This window comes from Dromiciops gliroides, chromosome 2 (genome assembly GCF_019393635.1).
Source record: "Dromiciops gliroides isolate mDroGli1 chromosome 2, mDroGli1.pri, whole genome shotgun sequence".
Lineage (NCBI taxonomy): Eukaryota > Metazoa > Chordata > Mammalia > Microbiotheria > Microbiotheriidae > Dromiciops > Dromiciops gliroides.
In genome coordinates this window covers 502,982,770-503,004,041 of record NC_057862.1, presented here as the reverse complement: position 1 = coordinate 503,004,041, position 21,272 = coordinate 502,982,770, and the positions used below count along the sequence as shown (strand labels likewise).

At 36.2% G+C, this 21,272-nt stretch overlaps 1 protein-coding gene across 8 annotated transcripts in view; it reads right to left on the bottom strand.

Annotated features, from left to right (window-relative positions):
• MYT1L (myelin transcription factor 1 like) overlaps positions 1-21,272 on the bottom strand; it is a 730,598-nt gene that overhangs the window by 206,273 nt on the left and 503,053 nt on the right. For 5 of the 8 annotated variants that reach the window (XM_043981885.1, XM_043981887.1, XM_043981892.1 and 2 more), the window contains exons 1-2: positions 7,403-7,425; positions 4,359-5,336 (exon numbers count right to left, since the gene is read on the bottom strand). In XM_043981885.1, coding sequence (XP_043837820.1) covers positions 4,359-5,325 — 967 coding nt within the window. In that variant the 5' untranslated portion in view covers positions 5,326-5,336; positions 7,403-7,425. Of the gene's footprint in view, positions 1-4,358; positions 5,337-7,402; positions 7,426-21,272 lie in introns of those variants that run through there. The other 3 variants (XM_043981888.1, XM_043981891.1, XM_043981893.1) reach the window with 2 other exon arrangements.

Sequence of the window (21,272 nt, the reverse complement as noted above, 5' to 3'; positions counted from 1 at the left end):
CAAAACACTTTAGCAGGATTTCCCCTGCATTGAGTGCTACTGCCAAATGTATTGAAAGCTGCAAATTTACTATTGTTGAAGTTTATTCTCTTGTGGTTAAGAGATTCAGCTTCTTAGCATACCAATTCAGCCTCTCACTGAAAATGAATTGTACTTTCAGAAGGCACTATAAGCACGTGACAAAAAGGTGGAAATCCCATCTGATAAATACTTTGAGAAATCAAAAGCATTTCAGAAGTCACTGCAGTAATCACTTGTTCTGACTTCTTGGTCTTTACTGCGAAACTGGAGGAATTATTTGGTAATGCTGTACATGTATTCACAGTTTTAAGGTGGGGGGGGTAATGGCTCTTTATAGTCTCATTGGATTCTCTGTAATACTAGCCTAGTGAAGGACCTAAGCAGACATTTGGTCAAGAACTTAATATTGAATTCCATAAAGGAAATGGAATTGCTATTGAAAATTTCCCCAACATCAAATCCTTCTTTCTAAATGCTTCCAAGTTGCAGCTCAGACATAAGAAAAGCATTTGCTACAGATTTCTTGCTAGTTGTTGAAAACCAATTGCCAAGGTCACTAATAAGTCAGATTTTCCCGTAGTTTGATTATTAAAATTGTGGTCTATGGGAAGATCCAATTAAAATTTTTTATGCTCTTTGAGGCTAGGTTATTTTTGTATATTGTGCTTCAAGATTCACACTATTTTACTTCTACTATCTCCTCCCAATGTAATCTGATATGTGTTGACTATTTTTTGCCTTCTTTCCTCTTAATTTATTTGTGCTAAATCCCATTTGCCAAAGAACTCAGGAGCCATTGATCCTTTTTATATTCTAAGAAAGTAGGTTTTCAGCTATTGTGTAATAAATACATTTATCTTTTAATTTATTTACTTTGTGGGTGCTGGGATTTTTGCAAATGATACCTGTTTGGTAAAACTTTGTCACAACTGTCATGTACTTCGCTGTCCTCATTTATGATTTATAATCCAATGACAAACTTGAAATTTTTGCATTCTGCATTTTAAAATCAAATGCTTCATTTATGTCTCTCTTATGCATACCACTGAAGCATTTCTATTGAACTTCTCTCCCCTGTTCCCATCTCTTAATAAGAGAAACATATTTTTTCATCAAAGGAAAGTGCTATGGAATAACTGTAAACACTGAATTGATACAAAGATACAAGTATTAAGGGCACAGTAACAGATTCAGAAGATGTTACTGATTTTCCTAAATCCTATAACAAAGGCAAGTCATGAGATTTTTAAAGGACACATTATCAGGAGAGATGATAATGGCCCTGAATTAATGGATGAATTGGTCTTTTTAAGGAAATTTGCTAATGTTTACCCAACTATATTCTTCCAAAGAGTTCTGTAGTGTTCTGGAAGTATGCCCATGCATGAAATAAAATCACATGGCCATAACCATTTCATTTATTGGAAGACAAAAGGGGCATAGTCTCCTCTCGATGCATGAATGCTGGCTGGGTTCACCCCTTGCTTTAACCATCACAATATATTAACAATGTCTGCCTCTCCCTTAACCTATCTTTTTCCCTCAAGTCCATTCTGAATAAACTCTTTCTTATATTATAAAGTCTATGTGCTGGATTTGGTTAGCTCATCTTCTAATATCAGTTTTATTTTTCCCCTTTCATCCTGCTATCAGAACTTTGTTATTCTAATTCTGATAGCTTCTAATAGTTTTGGAAATTTGCGTTGAATAAATCTAAAAAAGTATAGGTAATACAAGTATAACATTAATTACATACCATGACGATCTAGGTTTTGCCTTTAATAAAGAGCAAACATGTAGTTAGAAATAGACTTAAAAAATCTACTGTCTGTATCATTGTGGGAATCTGTCAAATGGTGATGATAAAATAATAGTTATATCTTTACAAAGAAGAAAAACAAACAAATGAGAACAACAAAAACATACATTTCTTTAGACTACCCCCAATTAATAGAGAAACTAATTCTAGGCACCCTGCTTGGCTTGGTTTCTTTTCTTTGAAGGATATGACATATGCTTGTGGGCATCTTCAAAAGAAACTTGGGAGACAGTGAAAAGGGTTAGATAAAGACTTACTTTAAAAATCTATCAGAGAGAAAGGATTTGAAGAGGCTGAGGGGAGGTGAGGAGTCATGGCTTCCTCTATAATATTAAAGGTCCATGTCTAGTCAGTATAGCAAGTCTGAGGAGAAAAGAAATCACATTTCCTGTCCCTCTCCTGCTTAGTTCAGGGAGATAAGGTATTTATATTCCATGTCTCCAAGTACAACTCAGCTGCCGCTGCTGTTAAAGGGCCCACAATAGCAACAATAGCAGAAAACCAAAGAAGCTGGAGCAACATAGGATTTGTAAAATATTAAACCAGACCATTTGTTGGATAGAACCACAGTATTGTAGAACTGAAAGGGAGTCTCCTCTGTAGAAATGTCCCCTATAATGCCCCCAAGAAGTGTTCATCCAACTTCCCCTTGAAGATCCTCAGTGAGAGGGCACCCTCTACTTCCTAAAATAACCCATTCCCTTTTTAGAGAGCTCTAATTACTATGAAGTATTTCCTTTAAGAAGAGACTAAAAATGTCTTTGTAACTTCTCCCCATGGCTCCTAGTTCTGCTCTCTAGTGTCAGAGTACTTACTATAACACTGATCAAAACCTATATTCTTACCATAGTGTTCATTAACAAGAATACTAAAACATGCCTATGTGATGCACCTGTCTAATTGGGCAATTATATACAAATAAGTTACTGTAAGTTGCAAATCATGTTTATTTCCTGTGTGACTGAAAAAGGTTCTGTAATTCTTAATTAAATGCTTCTAATATATGGTGTCAGGATAATTTATTTATAGTGGTAGCATTATGGTTTTATTATATTTGAAAAATGTGATATAATGCTCATTCTTTTACCCTTCCTCAGTAAAATCTGAATATTGATTCTTCCACAAGGAAGAATTTTTTATTTTATTTTAAAAAGTAAGCTAAGACCCATGGTATACCGAACAACTCATGACCACCTGTATATTGGAACAGTAGAATAGTTTCCAAGAATAATAAATGCATGTTGAAGAACCCTTCTTGAAACAATTGTCAGAATCTATGCAGCCAATATTTCAAGACCTCTATAGTCAACTGGTAGGTTATTTAGATGTCTGTTTTCTAAAGGTTTTAAGAGGCTGATTTGGGCCTCAGCCTTGTGAATGCCCAACTTATCACCATTTGGTGACATGCATTACCAGAATCATGTGCATACATTGAGAGGAGAATATACACCTATGTCCCTTGGGGAAAATATTGAATAATTTGTACTTTGTGATCCAAAATAATGCAACAACTGTCTTTCTGATCCAGATGATTGAATTAGCTTTTCTGAGACAAAGTAAGTCTATTAGTAATTACATTCAAAATTGCCTGAAGTTAGGAAAAAACAACACTTTTCATGGCAAACATGAAGCTAATCGTTCGAGTTGAAACCATACCTATGGAATACCTATATAATTGCAAAGTATTAAAGCACACATATACATAAATATATGTACATTAACTATCCCTGTATACATATGCATATATCCTCATTTAAATAAACAAAAAACACAATAAAAAAGTAACCCATTACACATATTTTTAGTGTGTGGGATTGGATTATACTTAAGAAAAGCACCCTAACAGTTTCCACAATGGAATAGAATCAGTGAAGTGGAATGAATATAGAAAAGAAATTGCTATTGATCTTAGCCCAGGCCACACTATGCCTTGCATAGCAAATGGCTTCCATTACCTTACTATCTTAAGATAATTAATGTGCAGTCACTGCCCTTATCTTATGTTATCGGTCATTCTGATACTGTTCAATTTCTATCAGGGAACTTAACGTTTTAGATGGGAGAAGCTTCATCAATAACTGTCATTGATGATAATTTTATAAATCATGATGCCACCTACCCAATCCAATCTGTAAAATATGCACTTCATAGCTGATTGACTGTTACATAAAGTTTTGCCATCAAATGTAGTATGTGATTCTTTTTATAACAGTCCCTTTTTATCATTATTTCACTACTGAGTTTATACTCTTTAGTTCAACACTAAATTTCAAAGAATTACTATTTTCACTGGAAAATAGTCATTTACTTTTATATGACATTGAACTATTGTGTATATTTCTCATAAAATATTTTACTTGCTTTTAAGTCACAAGCACAAGCTATTTGAGAGCTATATCAAAGGAATACATATTAAATCTATAACTTACTCTAATGCATGTCCATAGTAAACTACAAAGAAAGCATTTTATTTTTGCTCACGTCATCATGAGACAACATACGTTAGATAAAATTTTACCTTTACCATAGTATGGCTTTTTGACATGGCTGTCACTGGTTTTAGGCTTTCTCTCCTCCCCAGGAAGTTGTCTTGGAGGCTGTTCTTCAAATGACCTCATATTATCCCTTCTGCCAGCTTCCATTGCCATTTTTTCCCTCATGGCTTTTGCTCTTTCAGTTTCCAAAGCAATAGCTTTCTCAAGAAGGGTTAAATTTCCCTTGGTCATATCAAATACTTCTTCAGACCTGTCTGAATTAACAGAGGTGGTATCATCATCTCTTTCATGACACCCATCCTCCTTTGCACAGCTAGCAAAAGTTCTAGATCTGGGACTTAACTGTTCTTCAAGCCTCATTAAGTTCATCATGTCAGAGTAATTCCTATCCGGTGTTCTTCCTGGGAAGTCATCTTCTTGCCTGACATGTTGACGGATGTTCATGTTTTGCTGTTGATTTCTTTCCTGTGGGTTTGTCTCACTGAGTTTCCTAGCAAGATCAAAACATTGGTTTCTCAAGCACTCCAAACTGCTGAGACACACCTCCTCATCACTTTCCTCTACCATTTTTTCCATAAGTCCATTGTTCATAGGCTTCCCTAGCATTACAAAGTTCATGTTTCTGTTATCTTGCTGTGATATATTGTCTGCATAATTTCTGTCATTAATGTTCTCTGAAAGCACTACACCATGTCCTTGTGCTAGTAATTTAAGGGAGTCCACAGTTTCCCTAACAACATCACTGTCTAAGTCTAAACTCAGCTCAGTTTTTCGACCCATGTTTTCATTTTTGTCACTATCGTCTTCCAGACTATTGGACGTATTGCTGTTCATTTCTGATTCAGTCCTGGCTCGGTATGCTGCATCCTCAGCAATTTTGCCCAGATTTAACAATGACTTGGCCACCAGTTCATCGTAATTATCATACTCGTCATTATTGTTATCGTCTTTTTCTGTGTCTTGCATTATTCGAGTATTGTGACAATTCATTTGATGGTCTTCTGCAAAAAAATTAAAAAAGAAAAAAGGAAAGGAAAAGGAAAAAAGCTAGAAGTTGAATTGTAGTTATATTAGGATGGTCAGAAAAGAAACTATGAGTCAAACACTGTTTATCACAATTCTAGGTCCTTTACATTTGCGGTTAGGTTTAAATCGCTGACATTAAGAAAAAAGATTAATGAACACAAGGCCATTTTAAATTTTTGCTATGTACCAATAATTTCCTTAATTAATCTTATAATAAACCAGCACTACTACAAATATTTTAGATATAAAATTTTACTTTTTCTTAAATTTCAAGAATAACTTTTCTTTTTCCTTGATTTATTTGCAACTTAATTAGATTTATAATAATTAATCATATTACTAAACTTTCTAAGAGCCTATTTCAAAGCCAAGGGCTTTGTTCATTGCCAGCTCAGAAATGGGTGTAAAGTATAACTGTTTTCCAGTGGCTTGTTTCCATGGCGATGCTTCTACATCACTGAGGGAAAGACAAGTTCTTAAGGAACTACCCAGAGATGTACCCTATCATTCCTGTTTGCTACCACAGAAGTATTAGGCTGAATTCAAAGGCTACCAGACCTATGTATTCATCACAAATTTGATACTACTAAGACATGATTTTTTGTGACACACAGTGAAGCAAAGGAAGCTTTGAAGAGAAATTTTCGGATATAAACAAGGTTTCATAGGCATCCCACAAGCATTACAAAGTCAGGTGGGAAGGGGACAGGTAAGGAAGTGGATGTTCAGGAAACAAATACCTATGTTGAACTATATCGTTTCAGAGTGGATCCAAATTCCACTAACATAATAGGTTGTTATTTGTGGTCTGATACGCAGTTGTATTTTCTTCATGATCTTCATCTCAAGAAAATTTTTGTGAGAAGATAGAATTATTGCATGAGAGTTCCTGCTGGTCCACAGACTTACTCCCTTCCTCAAAATTATCTGGGAAATTGATTTTTTAAAAATCTAGATCCTAGATATCAAACAAAATCCTACTATTTTATCTGAAAAAATTTATCATAAAACAACGTCCTTGAAATCATTGTAATCACTAAACATTACAAAGTTCAATTCAATAAACAAAATATTTATTCAGTATCAACTATGTTTAGGGGCCAAAGCAGCATAGCTTATTGATTTGAAAGCCATCTTTAGAGCCAGGATAATCTCATTTCAAGTCCTGCCTCTGACTATACTAGCTATGTGACCATAGGTAAGTCACTTAACCTCTCAGTATCCTAATCCTTTCTAGGTCTGTAAGCCACTTCTAGATTGCTGGTAGAGGAAGTTTTGATCATGTGAGTTACCTACCCTTATTAAACCACAAGTCTGAACTTTAAAAAGGATTCATAATCCCCAATGACTATATATTGATCTTTTCCCCCTGAAAATTATTTTAATAATATGGGGAAAGAAAAATGGATTCTATTATATTTAAATATTAAGTTTTTAGAGTTTGGCTCAGTCAAATCATGTGCCAGATTCAGGTGTGAACTCTGCTTTTTTTTTTCCTCTTAACTGAAGTACAGAACAAGTTTTGTTTATTGGCATGTTTGTGAAATCAGGATTGTTGGCATTAACACTCCCAGTTAGCTAAGAGCTAGTTTATGTTGCTTCCTGTATTCCCTTTAATGCTTTTTTTGCTCTTCATCCTGAGAACTGTAAAATGATGGAATGAGCAGTCTCTCAACACACAAATGAATCACCTCTGTTTGGGAATAAGATTTTTTTCACCAGGAAAACAAACAAACAAAGCAAAATCAGAAAATCTTATAGTGATCCTGATAACCCAATGCATTGAGTCTCCAACTTATTTATCTTATGCACCTCAATTTACGATCCTTCTAAATATGAGTAAATTAAGCTCAATTACTTAGAATTCACAGGGCAATCAAATGTAGAAATGGCATTTTTCTAGATCATCCTCATCAGTCTTCACCTTTCTCTTAGAAGGGTGGACGTATCCTCCAAGAGCAGTGAGAAGAAATAAAGGTGGCCAGTGTAGTTATTTAGAAAGTGAAAGAACTAATCTCAGAAATAAGCTTGTAACATTTACCTAGAGTTTAGAGATGTAGTAGCAGAAGTAGATTGCAATTTAAACATTTCTGAAATTCTAAAAGTTATATTCTCCTCTCAATTCATGCACTTTAGTTTTGGATGCGTGGGCTGTGGGTTTGGGGTACCCCTTATGTTAAGCAGCTTGTGCCACGTCCATGCAGCATCTCTTGTCTCTCTGCTTTCTGAATTCTTCTCTGAAGTAAAGTTGGTGGAGGTTTTTAAGCCCCAAATTACGGTGCCTATAAAGAATCTACAGGAAGAAGGATCTGAAAGATGGGATTCATGATCACTCAAAACACATACATTGAAGCATTGGAAAGTTGAGTTAATGGATAAAGTAAAATAATTTTGAATTTTTCCCTTTCATGTTTCCTTCACAGATCTCAGAGTTGGATGAGACCTCAGTGGATATTCCAAACTTGCTCCCAACTTTGCTATTTGGAACCAAGTAGAACAAGTCTGAGCCCTATTCCACATCATAGCTTTTCAGATACTTGAAGACAGCTGTCATAACCTCCCTCAACCCCCCAAGTTTTCTTTTTTTCCAGGCCAAGAATTCCTAGTTCCTACATCAGACCTGATATGATATGAATTCAAAGTGCCTCACTATTTTTATTTCCCTTCTCTAAACATTCTCCAGTTGCTATTGCGCTTCCTCAAATATAGTTCTTAGAACTGATCACAATGTTCTAGGTATGGTTGGAACAAGGCAGAGTACAGCAAGGTCACCAACTCCTTATTCCTAGATGAGGTATCTCATTTATTACATTCCAATATTACAATAACTTTCCTGGTCCTCCTCCTCCCAAATATATAAGAGAAGAAAAATACTTAGGTTAGTCATGTGATGAGAATAGCCCACTCCTCTCCACCCAAAGAAAAAAACAACAAAGACTAAATAATTTTTTTGATGTTTCTGTTTGCTGAACCTGAAAAAATCCATAGTTTGGATAATACAGTTTTCTTCATTTGTGGTGTATTGCAGGTCCTGTCTTAGGACTGTCATTCTAGAAATATAGAATCCAACAAGGTGGCGAACTAATCACATAGCAAGAGAAAGGGATTGCAGATAGACTGGTAAGTAAAACACTCATACTTGCCTCTTGTAAAATAACTAAAAGGAGTCCTTTAGCATGTTGGCTAGATCCACTGTGGAAGATTTATGGAATGACATGAACAAGAACTCCTCAGGAAGAGAGAGTGTGGATGGTTTGTAATTTGCACTGATTGAAGCAGTCCTGAAAAGGATGCACTCAAGTGTCCACTTATGCATTGCATTAATGTTCTAACCTTCTTCCTAACCTTATTCTTCATGGTCAAATCTTTCAATTCTCTAGACTCCAAACTTTGGAATCACCTTTGATTCTGCCACATTATGTTTTCTACCACCAAAATAAAATCCAAGTGTTCTTCTTCCTTCATTTCCCCACTGCTGCAATTTTTAACCAGGTATAGATTGTAGTCCCCACTTTCCCTCATGGAGGAGTATACACATGGAGGAGTATCCTTCTCAAAGGAAATAAAAAAAATAGATATTAACCAATGCTTTTCAATTAAGCCTCAAAATAATGTAAATAAGAAAAGATGGTAATGCGAGAGAAACAGGTATTTGTCATACAAGTAGTAGCCACTGACCATATTTTTCAGTATGGCACCAAAGGAATAATGCCTGGAAAAATTAGATTGATATAATGAAGGCTAGTTATACAAAAGAAAAAATATCATAAAAATGGCAAATTCAGGCCATTCTACCAGCTTGGCTCATCTTCAACTCGCAAAAGCTTGAATCCTGCCATCTGAGGGATTGTGACTGACAGCAGTTAATATGTGAATGGCTGGTCGAAATGACATGCTTGGCTCTTAATCCTTACAGGCTAATACATTTTCTGAACCTACCTGTATTTAACTATTTCAGAAATACATTTGGTACAAAGTCAGCTCTTAATTATCTGGGCTAATGGAGGGGAACAGTCAGTCAGTCAGTCAACAACCAATTACCTAATGATTACCTACTATGCATCAGGAATGGTCTTCATAGTCCAGAAATCCTTTGTGTTTACTCTGGAATAAACTCAACAATTTTATTTTCTTTTAGGTGATTTGCCTCCCTCTTTATGTTTTCTGAGGCTAATAATAACACAGATATCCATTCCTGAACACATAGAGTCTGACAGTGCTAATGGGTAAAGAAATAGTTGTAGACTGTGACAGTTTGGGATTAAACATTTCCTCGAGGTGAATGCAAAATACAATTGCTTATAATCAAAGTTTTATTCCACTCATACTTTTTGGTGTGTTGATTCTTCAACCAAATCATCAGGATATATTTGTAGTGACACTACTTAATAAAACAGCAAATGAATTGGCCCAACCAATCTAAAAAAAGCATTTAGAATTATTGGAAAAAGAACTGAAATGTTTATATTCCTTGAACCAGAGAGCCCGCTGCAAGGCATTTAATTGGAAAGAGGTCAAAGACAGAAATAAAGGTACCATATAAGCCAAAATATTCATATAAACACTTTTGTGATAGCAAAGATGTGTAAACAAAGTGGTTATCCCACTGGGGAATAGCCAAACAAAGTATGGGGCATATAATAATGGAATATTATTGTGTCATAAGAAATGACAAATATAAGGAATTTGGGGAAACATGGAATACTTCTATGAATTGTTGTAAAGTGAAGCAAACAACACCCAGGAAGCAATATAAAAATGATTACAGAAATGCAAATGGGAAAAAAATCAATAAAGTAAAATTTTATCCTATTCTATGAAATAATTAACAACCAAGCTTGGCTCCAGAGAAGATGAAAAAAAACAACAATGTACATTTCTCCTTACACTGGAGAGGTGGAGGAATATGGGTGAGTAATGCTGCCTATGCTCTCAATCATGGTTTATGCATTAATTGGTTTTATCTTTGGTACAATGGAAGGCTTATGGGGTAGAGATGTATTTAACAATGAATGTGATAAAAGGCAAAAGGCATTAATAAAATAAAAAAGAAAATATAGATCACTCAAAATGAACTACTCTAATTTCTCTTCTTACTATTGCAAATTTTTTCAGAATACTTATTTTTCTTTATGCCCATAAAGGAAGTGTGGTACAATGGGAGGAGCACTGACCTGTTAGTTTGAGGATATGAGTTGCAATTCTGCTTTCGGCATGTAATGCCTGTGTCACCATGGGTCAGTCACTTTACCTTCCTGGTCCTGTTTCTTTTCTTTTTTTGGGGGGGGGGGCAATGAGGGTTAAGTGACTTGCCCAGGGTCACACAGTTAGTGTCAAGTGTCTGAGACCAGATTTGAACTCAGGTCCTCCTGACTCTAGGGCTGGTGCTTTATCCACTGCACCACCTCTCAGGTTCTTTTCTTGTAAGATACAGAGGTTGGACTAGATGGCTTCTAATATTTCTGAGTTCTAGGTCTATTTTTTGCCTCTGTTAAACTTGTGTTCCCAGTCTCAGCCCTTCTCATTTCTAATTTTTGTTCCATCATTTATTCTCTCTCTTATGCTTTTGATCTTTCTCTTCTACTATTTCTTTCTATCCTATCTATAAAGTGCATAGAAAACTGCAGTTTTAACACACACACACATACACACACACACACACACACACACACACTTCCTTAAAAACCTTGATGCCTCTTTATCCAAAATCAAGACAATGGGCAAGAGGAAGTAAAGGCTCTAACCCAGAGTAAAATATGACCTCAGTAATGGGGGAAAGGGAGGGAATAAGTATTTATTAAGTGCCTTCTATGTGCCAAACATTATGCTAAGTGCTTTACAAATATTACCATTGAGACAGGGTACTGAGACACTGATCCATGACTAAAATTTTGCTTTAGATAGTTATACTTTAATCAAAGGAAACAGGGCAGGTCAAAGAGGTGGAGTGGAATAGCCTTATATAATAAGAAGATATACTAATGTGAGAAAATACAAGAATTAGAGGGAGAAAAAGTGTAGAGAATACTTGAGTAGAAGATTAATAGAATTACAGAAAGAAGAAATAGTTGAGAAGTTTAGGAAACATCAAAAACCTGCGACTGAGGCATGCTATAGTATCTATGGGGGACTCTATCCAGACATGTTAAGGCTCTCTTCCAAATGAGAACTGATAATAGATTATTGACTGACATAAATGTTAATTTCACTCTTCAACATGTAGAGGAATCAACAACGGAAACTTCTATTCTGAATATGATTCATTCAAGCAAGGAAGAATTGACTGTGAGAGGGAAATGATGGGGATCCTGTATGTTAAAAGGAAGAAGTGACCACTCCCTTCAAGAGTTTGTAATAGAAAAGGAGAGGGAAACTGGACATGGTTTAATATGCTCTGGGAGAGCAGATTTCAAATTGTTTAGAGAAAGAATATCTAGGATCCCATGGACTAAAATGTTACAGAGAAAGTAACCTAGGAGGGATGGGAAACCCTCAAGAATGAAAAGTTTAAGGCATACTACAAAGGGAAATAATTCTGATGCAGAAGGAAAAAAATGGAACATGTCTGATGAGACTGATATATTTTCACAGAGAATTCACCAATCAAATTTGATTCTAAAAACCACATACATATTCATAGAAGATGGGAACATGGGCAGACTAGATAGGATGATATAATAGTGAGGAAAAGTCCTGAAAAATAGTGTCAGGAGTGCTAAAGCTCAGAATGAGTGGAAGTTGGTGAAGGAAAGCTAGAGACCACAAGATTGTGTTTTTCTTTGCTTATTTCTAAGCAAGACTGGAAGATCACAGAATGGGTGATGTTATTTGTGATGGATGGTGTGGTGCTGACAGACCACAGGGAAGGTAAAGCTGCTCAGATCTTAACTTTGTTTCTGTTTTCTCTGCCAAGAACACTGATCCTCACATTAGAAATGAAAGAGCAAAATAGTTAAGAGACTTGATATCCAAGATGTGGATACCTAGCTGTGTTTGATGAAGTCAAGTCACCTGAACCAGATTCTGAAAGAATTGGTGGTTATGATAGTTGAGTGATTGTCAATGCTATTTGAATGACCATAGATAAAGGGAGAGTTACCATGGGAATAGAAAAGAGCAAAATACAATATTGTTTAGGAAAGGGAAGAGAATAGCATCTACAAAATATGGCTTAATGATCGTGGTTTTAATTCCTGGGAAAACTCAAGGTTGGATCATTAACAATGTGGTCAGTGAACATTTAGAAAAGGCAACTGTGATTACAAAGAACCAGCATAGCTTTAATTAAGAGTAGGTCATGCTGGACTACTTTGACAGGCTTGGAAAGTTAGGTAATGCTTGATATATGTTACCTTGTTCAGTCGTTTCAGTTGTGTCTGACTCTTTGTGGCCCCATTTGGAGTTTTCTGAGCGAAGATACTAGAGTGGCTTTGCCATTTCCTTCTGTAGCTCATTTTACAGATGAGGAACTGAGGCTTCCACCACCCAGCTGTCCTTACCTAGATAATGTCAAAGGACTTGATAACGTACCTCTTAATCTCCTTTTGAAAGGGCAGTTAGGTGATACAGTGGATAAAATGCTTCATCTTCCTGAGTTCAAATCTGGCTCTCAGACATTTACTAGCTGTGTGACTCTGGGCAAGTCATTTAACCCTGATTGCCTCAGTTTCCTTATCTGTAAAATGAGCTGGAGCAGGAAATGGCAAACCACTCCAGTATCTTTGCCAAGAAAACCCCAAGTGTGGCCACAAAGAGTCAGGAATAACTGAAAATGACTGAACAACAATTTCCTGCCCTAGCTAGACCATATGTGGAGAATTGTGATCAATTTTTAGTGTCACAGATAAGGAAGGACATTGATAAGATAAAGATTTTCTAGAGGAAGTCAGCCAACCTAGTGAAAGGCCTTGATTCCATTTCATATGAAGATTTTTGAAAGGAATTGGGAATGTTCAACTTAGAGAAGAAAATACTCAGCATGGTGGTTTTCACATATATGAAGGATTGTATTGTAGAATAGGGATTATAACTGTTCTCTAGCCCCAGAGGAAAGAACTAGGAACAAGAAGTGGATGTTACAAAGCAGCAAACTTAGGCTTTAAGCTTTGGGCTCTAAGGAAAAACTTCCTCACAATCACAACTATGCAAAAGTGGAACAGGCAGCCTCAGAAGGCAATGGGTTTCCTTTAACTGGATGTTTGTGAGCAGAGGTTAGATGTTGCCTTTTTGGGTTTGTTATAATGGGAACTCCCTTTCAGGAATAGATTGGACTAGGTCACTGCTGAGCTCTCTCCTTCCATCTCTGAAATATTGTTATTTCAAGCTTCTCTCTCTTTACTTTATTGATAGGCTTAATTTACTGTTGTTCACCATCTACTCACTCACTCACTCAGCCTGAAGACTTATTAGGGACCACAGAATCTCAGAATTAGAAGGTGTCTCAGAGGTCATCTAACTCAACCCTAACTGAAATTATGAATGGACCAACATAGTGATTGAATAAAGAGGTTTTTCAAACCTTAAGGTGTTCTGTGCAAATATTAGTTATTACAGTTATGATGATGACATGGAGTAAATTTTCTAATATTATTTTTTAATATATGAAGCTGGGTTTTTTTAAGAGTTTATCTTTAAGAAAATATACCCAGATGAACACGTAAAATGCTTCCAGATTTGTGAAATAGCTGGTTGTCTTGGATGCATTTTCTTAAAGTAAATCTATTAAACCCTATTTTTTCATTAGACCCCATTTTCTTTATTCACAAAAATATAAAGGATCAGAACAGGATCAGTTGAGCAGTGCTGTGGCTTGCATCCTCTCATACCAGACACCATGATCCTTGTGAACCTATAGAAAACTCACCCTACACCTCCTTCAGCTAATCTTTACACTGTGACCTTTGAGAATATTACTTTGCTGTGGGGAAGCAAAGCTATAGTTTGTACATGGGCCCTGCCATTTCCTACCTGTGTGATCTTAGGCAAGAAATTTTGTTTCCATGGACTTTAGGTTCTTCATGTGTAGGATAAAGGACTTATACCAGATGACTTTCAAGGTCTCTTCCAGTTCTAAAATCTATGAACCTATGGCCCTAGTTCTCTTCCACTTACATTTATTCCATCTTATACTGATCACTGAAATGTAGCTCTCCTGAAATCACTCACATTTCTTGACTCCTTCCTTACAGCTAGGGACTCTTTCATCCCATCCCCAACACACAAAAATAGAAATAGTTGGCATGTCTTGTTCCTCAGTGCCTCTTTCAGACCCTCCATCTGATACTTATCAACCATTCGGCCTCTTAGAAAGAACCCTGTCCTACTTCAAATATCCTAGCCTTCATTCCCTCAATTTGCTCAACTATTGTGACATCTGCCTCAACTGATCTTCGACCACATACAAGAGTGATCCTACCTTAGACTTTTTACCCCAAGTATAATTGCACCAAGTGTCTGAGTTCCTAGTTAGAGCTCTTAGACCCCCTCACCTGGAAAACAATTTTCCCTAGAATATTTTTCCTTTGTGCTTATTACATTATAATCCAGAAATACTCTCTAGGTTATCAGTTTCTTCCTCCTAAAATCCAGTACTCAGAATTGAATACATTGCTTCAGAAATGGTCTAATTAACACAGAATATAATGGGACTATCACCTTCCTTGCTTTGGACTCATTCTCAGAAAGCAATCTAAAATTGCGTTAGGCTTTTATTTTGGCTACTATGTTGAACTGCTATGTTATGCTGGGCTTTTGTAGGCAGTGTGGGCTATGTTTCTGGAAAGTTTGGCAGTGAAGATAAGGAGGGAGTTGGAAATAGTTCAGGTATATGGCAGGATTTTTAGGGAAGCTTTTTAAAGGTCTGCTCTGAGCATTTAAAAATATATATTTGAATATGTTTGTAGATAGAGAAGTGGCCAGGGAAGAGCTTGCTGTACAAAAATCAGGTTTAGACAAGGCCTTATTATAGATGGATAACTCAACCTGGACTAAAACATTAAAATTCTCATTGGTAGGGACTTAGCCTTCAATAAAGTCCTCTTTCAATGCCTCTTCACTGTGTCATGATACTCCTGCATTCTAAAAAACTGTAATAAGAGCATAAACTCTAAAAGGTCCTGACTAGTTAAAAGACTCTAAGTTTGGTCCTGGTATTCATCCTCTTATGGCCAGCCTTATCACCTCATGGTTATTATCTAAGGGGCTGTGGGAATCCATGTAAGAGATTGAAAAAAAAATGACCCTCTGTCTCATATGACCTCCTTCAGCTTCTTCAGTGACAGTGCCATAATGATAGTAAAAATCTCACATTTCTTAATCTACAAAAAATAATTTAACACTTTTGCAAAGTCAGAGACCATTGGTTGATACACCAGTGGAAGAACAGAATGAAACTGTAAGAATACTGATATTTTTTTCTATAAATGACACAAGGAAAAAAAGCAGTTTCCAAGGAGGAACAAATAAAGGCACTATTGTAGTTGTATAAGAAAGGCATCAAGAGCCATCATTTCATCATTTCACGGGATACTTGGTCTTTTTACCTTGAAATGCTTATCATAAGTATAAGCAAGGAAATAACCATTAAAATAATTACCGTTTTCACTGTTATAGGCAATGGAGTGGGAAAAGGGATGAGGAAGAGAGATGGTGATGCTGGTGATGGTGAAGATAGTTTTGGTGACGGTCATGTTGGTGATGACGATTATTTCTATCAACTTGAAGTTTGTAAAGCACATTACATATATGATCTCATTTGAGATGTGATGTTTAATGTGTCAGGATCTTCCAAACTAAGTCAACAGATCAATCAACCAACAAATAATAAGTGCCTACTGCATGCTTGGTGATGTAACTGTAAAGGTATGTGCAGGGAAGGGCTATGAAAATGGTTTCGGAAAATATGGTTCAGGATCAAGAAATAATAGATCAAAGGTTTGCAGACAATTCTTAAGCTTCTTACCTGTACATAAGATCACGAATATGTCTTTTCAAGAAGATAGTTGGAAGACACTGGATATGATAAGGACTGAACAACATTGGAAAGGAGGAAGGAAGGGAGGAAGGAAGGAAGGAAGAAAGGAAAGCAATAATGAAAAGAAGGAAGAGAGGAAGGAAGGAAAAAAAGCAAATTTACCATAAGCAAATTGGCCATACAATAACAAAGAGGAAATGACTAGTTAGCAACATAACAGTCATTTCAGAATTGGCTATATGCAATCAGCTCTTCCACTGGCCAAAGCAAAGGTAAAAATCAATATCAAATTAGAAGAAAGGATAAAGATGAGTAGACTCTGCATGTGATTAGGGTAGCTCCAATCTGACCTATTTAAACAAGTTGTCAACTTGAAAAATGGGAAATGGACAAAGTAGACATTGATTATGATTATCATGATTTATTAGGGAGGTTTAATTGGTGCAAAAAATTGTGATTTGCATTATAATGCCAAGCAGCATCATATAGTGAAATGAATGCTGAACTTGGATGTAAGGGGAGACCTGGGTTCAAATTCTGTTTTTACAGTGTGCTAGCCCTATAATCATATACAGGTCATTTAACACCTTTGTGCATCAATTTCCTCATCTGAAAGTGTTGTAGATAACAATTCCTTCAGTACCAGTCTCACAGATTGTGAGACATAAGTGAGATAATGTATCTAAAAGAATTTCAAAACCTCAAAACTCAATAACTGCTATCATCTTCATTATTATTATTATTGCAAAGAGGAGCCTTAAAAGATACAGTAATTGCCTCAGAAAACAGTTGAACTCTTGCCAGGCAGAGATACCAGGAAGCCATGGTTAATACCAGTTTAGAGCATAAGCTCATTTGCAAAACATTACAAAAGAAGCAGGCAGGTGGAAAATTATGAGAAGGATCATTACACAAAACAGTGAAAAGCAGTTAAAGGGAAAATGAGCCTATAGAAAGTTCAGCATAAGACCCAGCTGAACTAGATTATTGTAAGAGCATTGATAGATGGAACTGAAAATAGGGTAGCAAACAGACATCAAATGGAACAGATCTGTTGTGTCAGCATTTCTATTGTGATCTAGTCTCATCAGCAACAATATTGCAACTACCATATTTGGATGCTATTAACTCACTATCCAAGGTACTCTGTGAGCAGGTAGCCACTAAGAATATGAAGCGATTAAGATGTGGTATACCTGACAGTGCTAGAAATCAGTGTTAGAGGAGATAAAATTTTAAGGATCAATTTTAAAGATTTCTCAAAGAGGAGATTAAAAATGGAAATGTTCAAAGATGGTAATTTTATTTTTAAAAAAAGCAACCCAGAATTGTTTGGCAATTACTAACCAATATTCTATAATCTTTATCTCTATAAAATCTCTATGAGGACATCTTTGAAGAAAGTACCAAAAGGGAACAGGAAAGCTTCTGCAGATTGTTGGCTATAGAAGGCATTTCCATAATTCCACAACTAAGAAAGCTAGAGATAGTTGCTTCCACTGATCCTCCTGTATGTGTGTGTTTTTTTTGTCCATTGATTTCAAAAAAGCAAGTGACTCAGTAGAACCAACTCCAGCATTGAGGACTTTCTTTAAAAAAGCTTTTCCTACATATAAACTAAAATTATATAAGATTCTATGGCAGCTGGGGCTACCAGCATAACTTTGTTCAATAATTAGCTGAATACCAACATTGACCAATACATACAACAGGGACACATAAGCTCACCTAAGGTTGGAAGATACCCTGTTCAGAGTACAAACAAATGAAAAGATAATCCCTACTGATGGTGAAGTTCTTAGCTCACATATGGCACTGCACTAAAATGAAATCCACAGTCATTTGAAGGAGACTAGTTTAGGCATCCACATTTAAAAAAAAGAACTAATGAAAAAAGTCTGTGGCCCAGACTATGACATAAAGCGAGATGGGCCACTCTATCAGCTTCTCGCTATAAGTATCTTGTAGAGGTGCTTCAGATGGACAATGAGTTGGATGAAAAAGAGCTGGCTAGGAAACTGTGCATCATTTTCAATGTTTGCTAGCTGCTCACTACCACTGAACCCTATTTAAAAAAAAAAAACTCCAGTATCATAGAGATGATATGTGGGTATAACTTATGGAACACCTTGCATGATCTTACGAGAATCAAGATTGCAAGTGACCCAAAGGTCAATGGAAAGGTAACAGTGTGTATAAATAAGCTGCAGTCTATTACTAACAATGACTTGTGTGAAAGAAGCTGTATCAAAGGCATTCTCAAGGACATGTATGACCAGAAAATAAAGTAGGCTTGTCATATATCAAGAGTGATGGATGGGTTGGGTGTTGTGCTGTTATTCATGAAATATGAAAAGAACCAAGTGAAGGCTTTTAGAATGTTGGGTAGATCATGGATCCATTGAGAAAGCAAAGTAAGCATGAAACATTTAGGATGTTTTCCGTATTTATCTTGAAAGCAGTTAAACTGGTCAATGTCTTTTCATAAAACATAGAAGTTCAATTAAGAATATGGTCATATCGCTCTCACTCCTGGTGCCCTGAATCTTCCCATTATAATTGTCATAGATTCAAAGAATATAGAAAGAAACCCTAGTTCAGATGCAGAAAGTTTAATTGACCTGCCTATTGGCACACAGCTAGTGAGAACATAGGTTTCCTATCAGGTCAATGATCTTTCCATTAACATCAAATTCCAATCTTTCTGATGCTTGAAAACATTCTAGAAATTTAAAAGTGGCTCTACTAACCATTTCAAACAGAGTATCTGAGCTCACATAAAGATTCTGACCTGAAGAGTGAAGAAACTTCTGGTTCAAAGTAAAAAAAAGGCAAACTTTGATTTGCTTTACTTTCAACACCATCCAAATTGAAAAAAAGTAAGAGGCAGAGGGCTGGAATTTTGGAATCGGCAGAGGCTTGACAAAGTTTTGGAGGGCTACTTGCCATGTGTTCAATGCCTTGGACATAGTAGGCATTTAATGGGTTTGTGGAATTTAACTAAATTGTTTTTCAACAATGCTGACAAGGGTCCCTGTGCCAGAAGAAAACAAAATATGCCCACAAACACACAATCCCCCTCCCAACTGAACCAAAAGCCTTTCTGCCATTTAGTCACTGACCCCAGAAATTCCTTAAAATGGGACACAGTCCTTTATATTTCATAATTAGAAATAAGGATACAAACTGTAAATATCTCTGGAATGAGTAAAGTAACATATGAATAAATTAATGTTGTACTTTCAGTAACTGCACTCTTTAATGTGAGCTCTGCCCTCTCACATTGTTCCTTGGGACCATGTCCTTGATATTTATACCAGAATATGTGCTAAAACCCTGGGCTTGCACGAAATAGGAATTAGTGTGGAGTGTGTGATGACAATTTTGGCTGCTTTGGTTGGTGGTGTTATCTCTAGGCAGCCCAGAAGGTGGCAGTCCAGTGGTGATTCATAAAGTCTCCAGGGTGGCTGCTTAAGTGGATTCTCATTTCTGTGATATTTTTACACAGTTCTTTCTGTAAGCCTCTGTGGATGTGGTGTAATTGGAGACATCCCCCCCCCCCCCAAATTATACTGGACATGAGTAGATGGTATTTAACCTCACTCATCCTTCTATATTCGTGAATTATTTAGTGTTAGTGATTGTGTAGTTTTAATATCACCACTATCAACACACATTTCTTTGCTGCTTATAATAAACAGGGCATTATGCTAAGCTCTGGGGAGACCAAAAGTCCCTTTTTCTTTTCCTTTTTGTTTTTGGTCCGGTCCTGTGATTTATCAAGAACTCTCAGTTTGGTAAATCTCCCTACCAATCAGCTCAGGAACTCATCTGAAACTTTAGTGTTAAAGAATGGCTTGCTCATGTAACACATAGCTAGCATGGGCAGCTAGGTGGCACAGTGGATAGAATGCCAGGTCTGGAATAAGGAAGACATCTTCTTGAGTTCAAATCTGCTAGCTATGTAACCCTTTTTACCTCAGTTTCCTCACCTAGAAATTAACTGGAGAAGGAAATGGCACTCCAGTATCTTTACCAAGAAGACCCCAAATGGGGTCACAAAGAGCCAGACATGACTGAAAGAACTCAACAAGAACATAAAGCTGCTAGTTGTCATATGATGACATATTTAGAACTTAGAGGTCATTAAATCCAATCCCATAACTTCATAAAGAAACTTAAGCCCAGCAAGATTACGTGACTTGCCAAAAGTCATTCATTTAATAATTAGCAGAGCTAGGAATTGAATCCAAGGCCCCTGACTAAATTTAATGTATTTTCCCCTTCACTGTTCCAAGGGTTGAACAAAGGGTTTGCTGACCTCACTGCTGACCCACTCTGCCATGTTATTTCTCTTCCTGTTCTTAAGTGGTTCATAATCTATTACAGAGATAGATATAGAGAAAACAACATAAATCATAGGAGCTCAGGTTTGAAGAGAGTTTAGAAGTCACTATTCTAAGCAACAAATTCTGTCTCCAACATCTCCAATAAGCAGTTACCTAGACTCTGCTTAAAGACTTTTGGTGTTGGGGAGCTCACCTTTCCAAAATTCATTCCATTTAATTTTCTACAAATTTATCAATATTATTTTCTTCATGTTAAACTGAAATCAATTTTGCAATAAGTTTCACCTACTGGTCCTTCCAAGGCTAAGATCAAATTCAAATACTTTTTTCACATGACAACCTTTTGAAAATTCACACATACTTCTTTTTCTCTACCTTTTTTCCTTTGCTTATTTTTTAAAGTTAAAAAAATAATTTAACAGAAATTCATTTTTTCCCTTTCACTCCCACACAAATCACTAATAATTTGAGAAATGCAAATTAAATAAATTCTCCCTTTACTTCTCACCACTTTCTCTTCTCTCCTGGTCCTTCTAGATGTTCACTATATCCAGGTCTATCACAATGATACCCTGCTGTATAGTGAATAA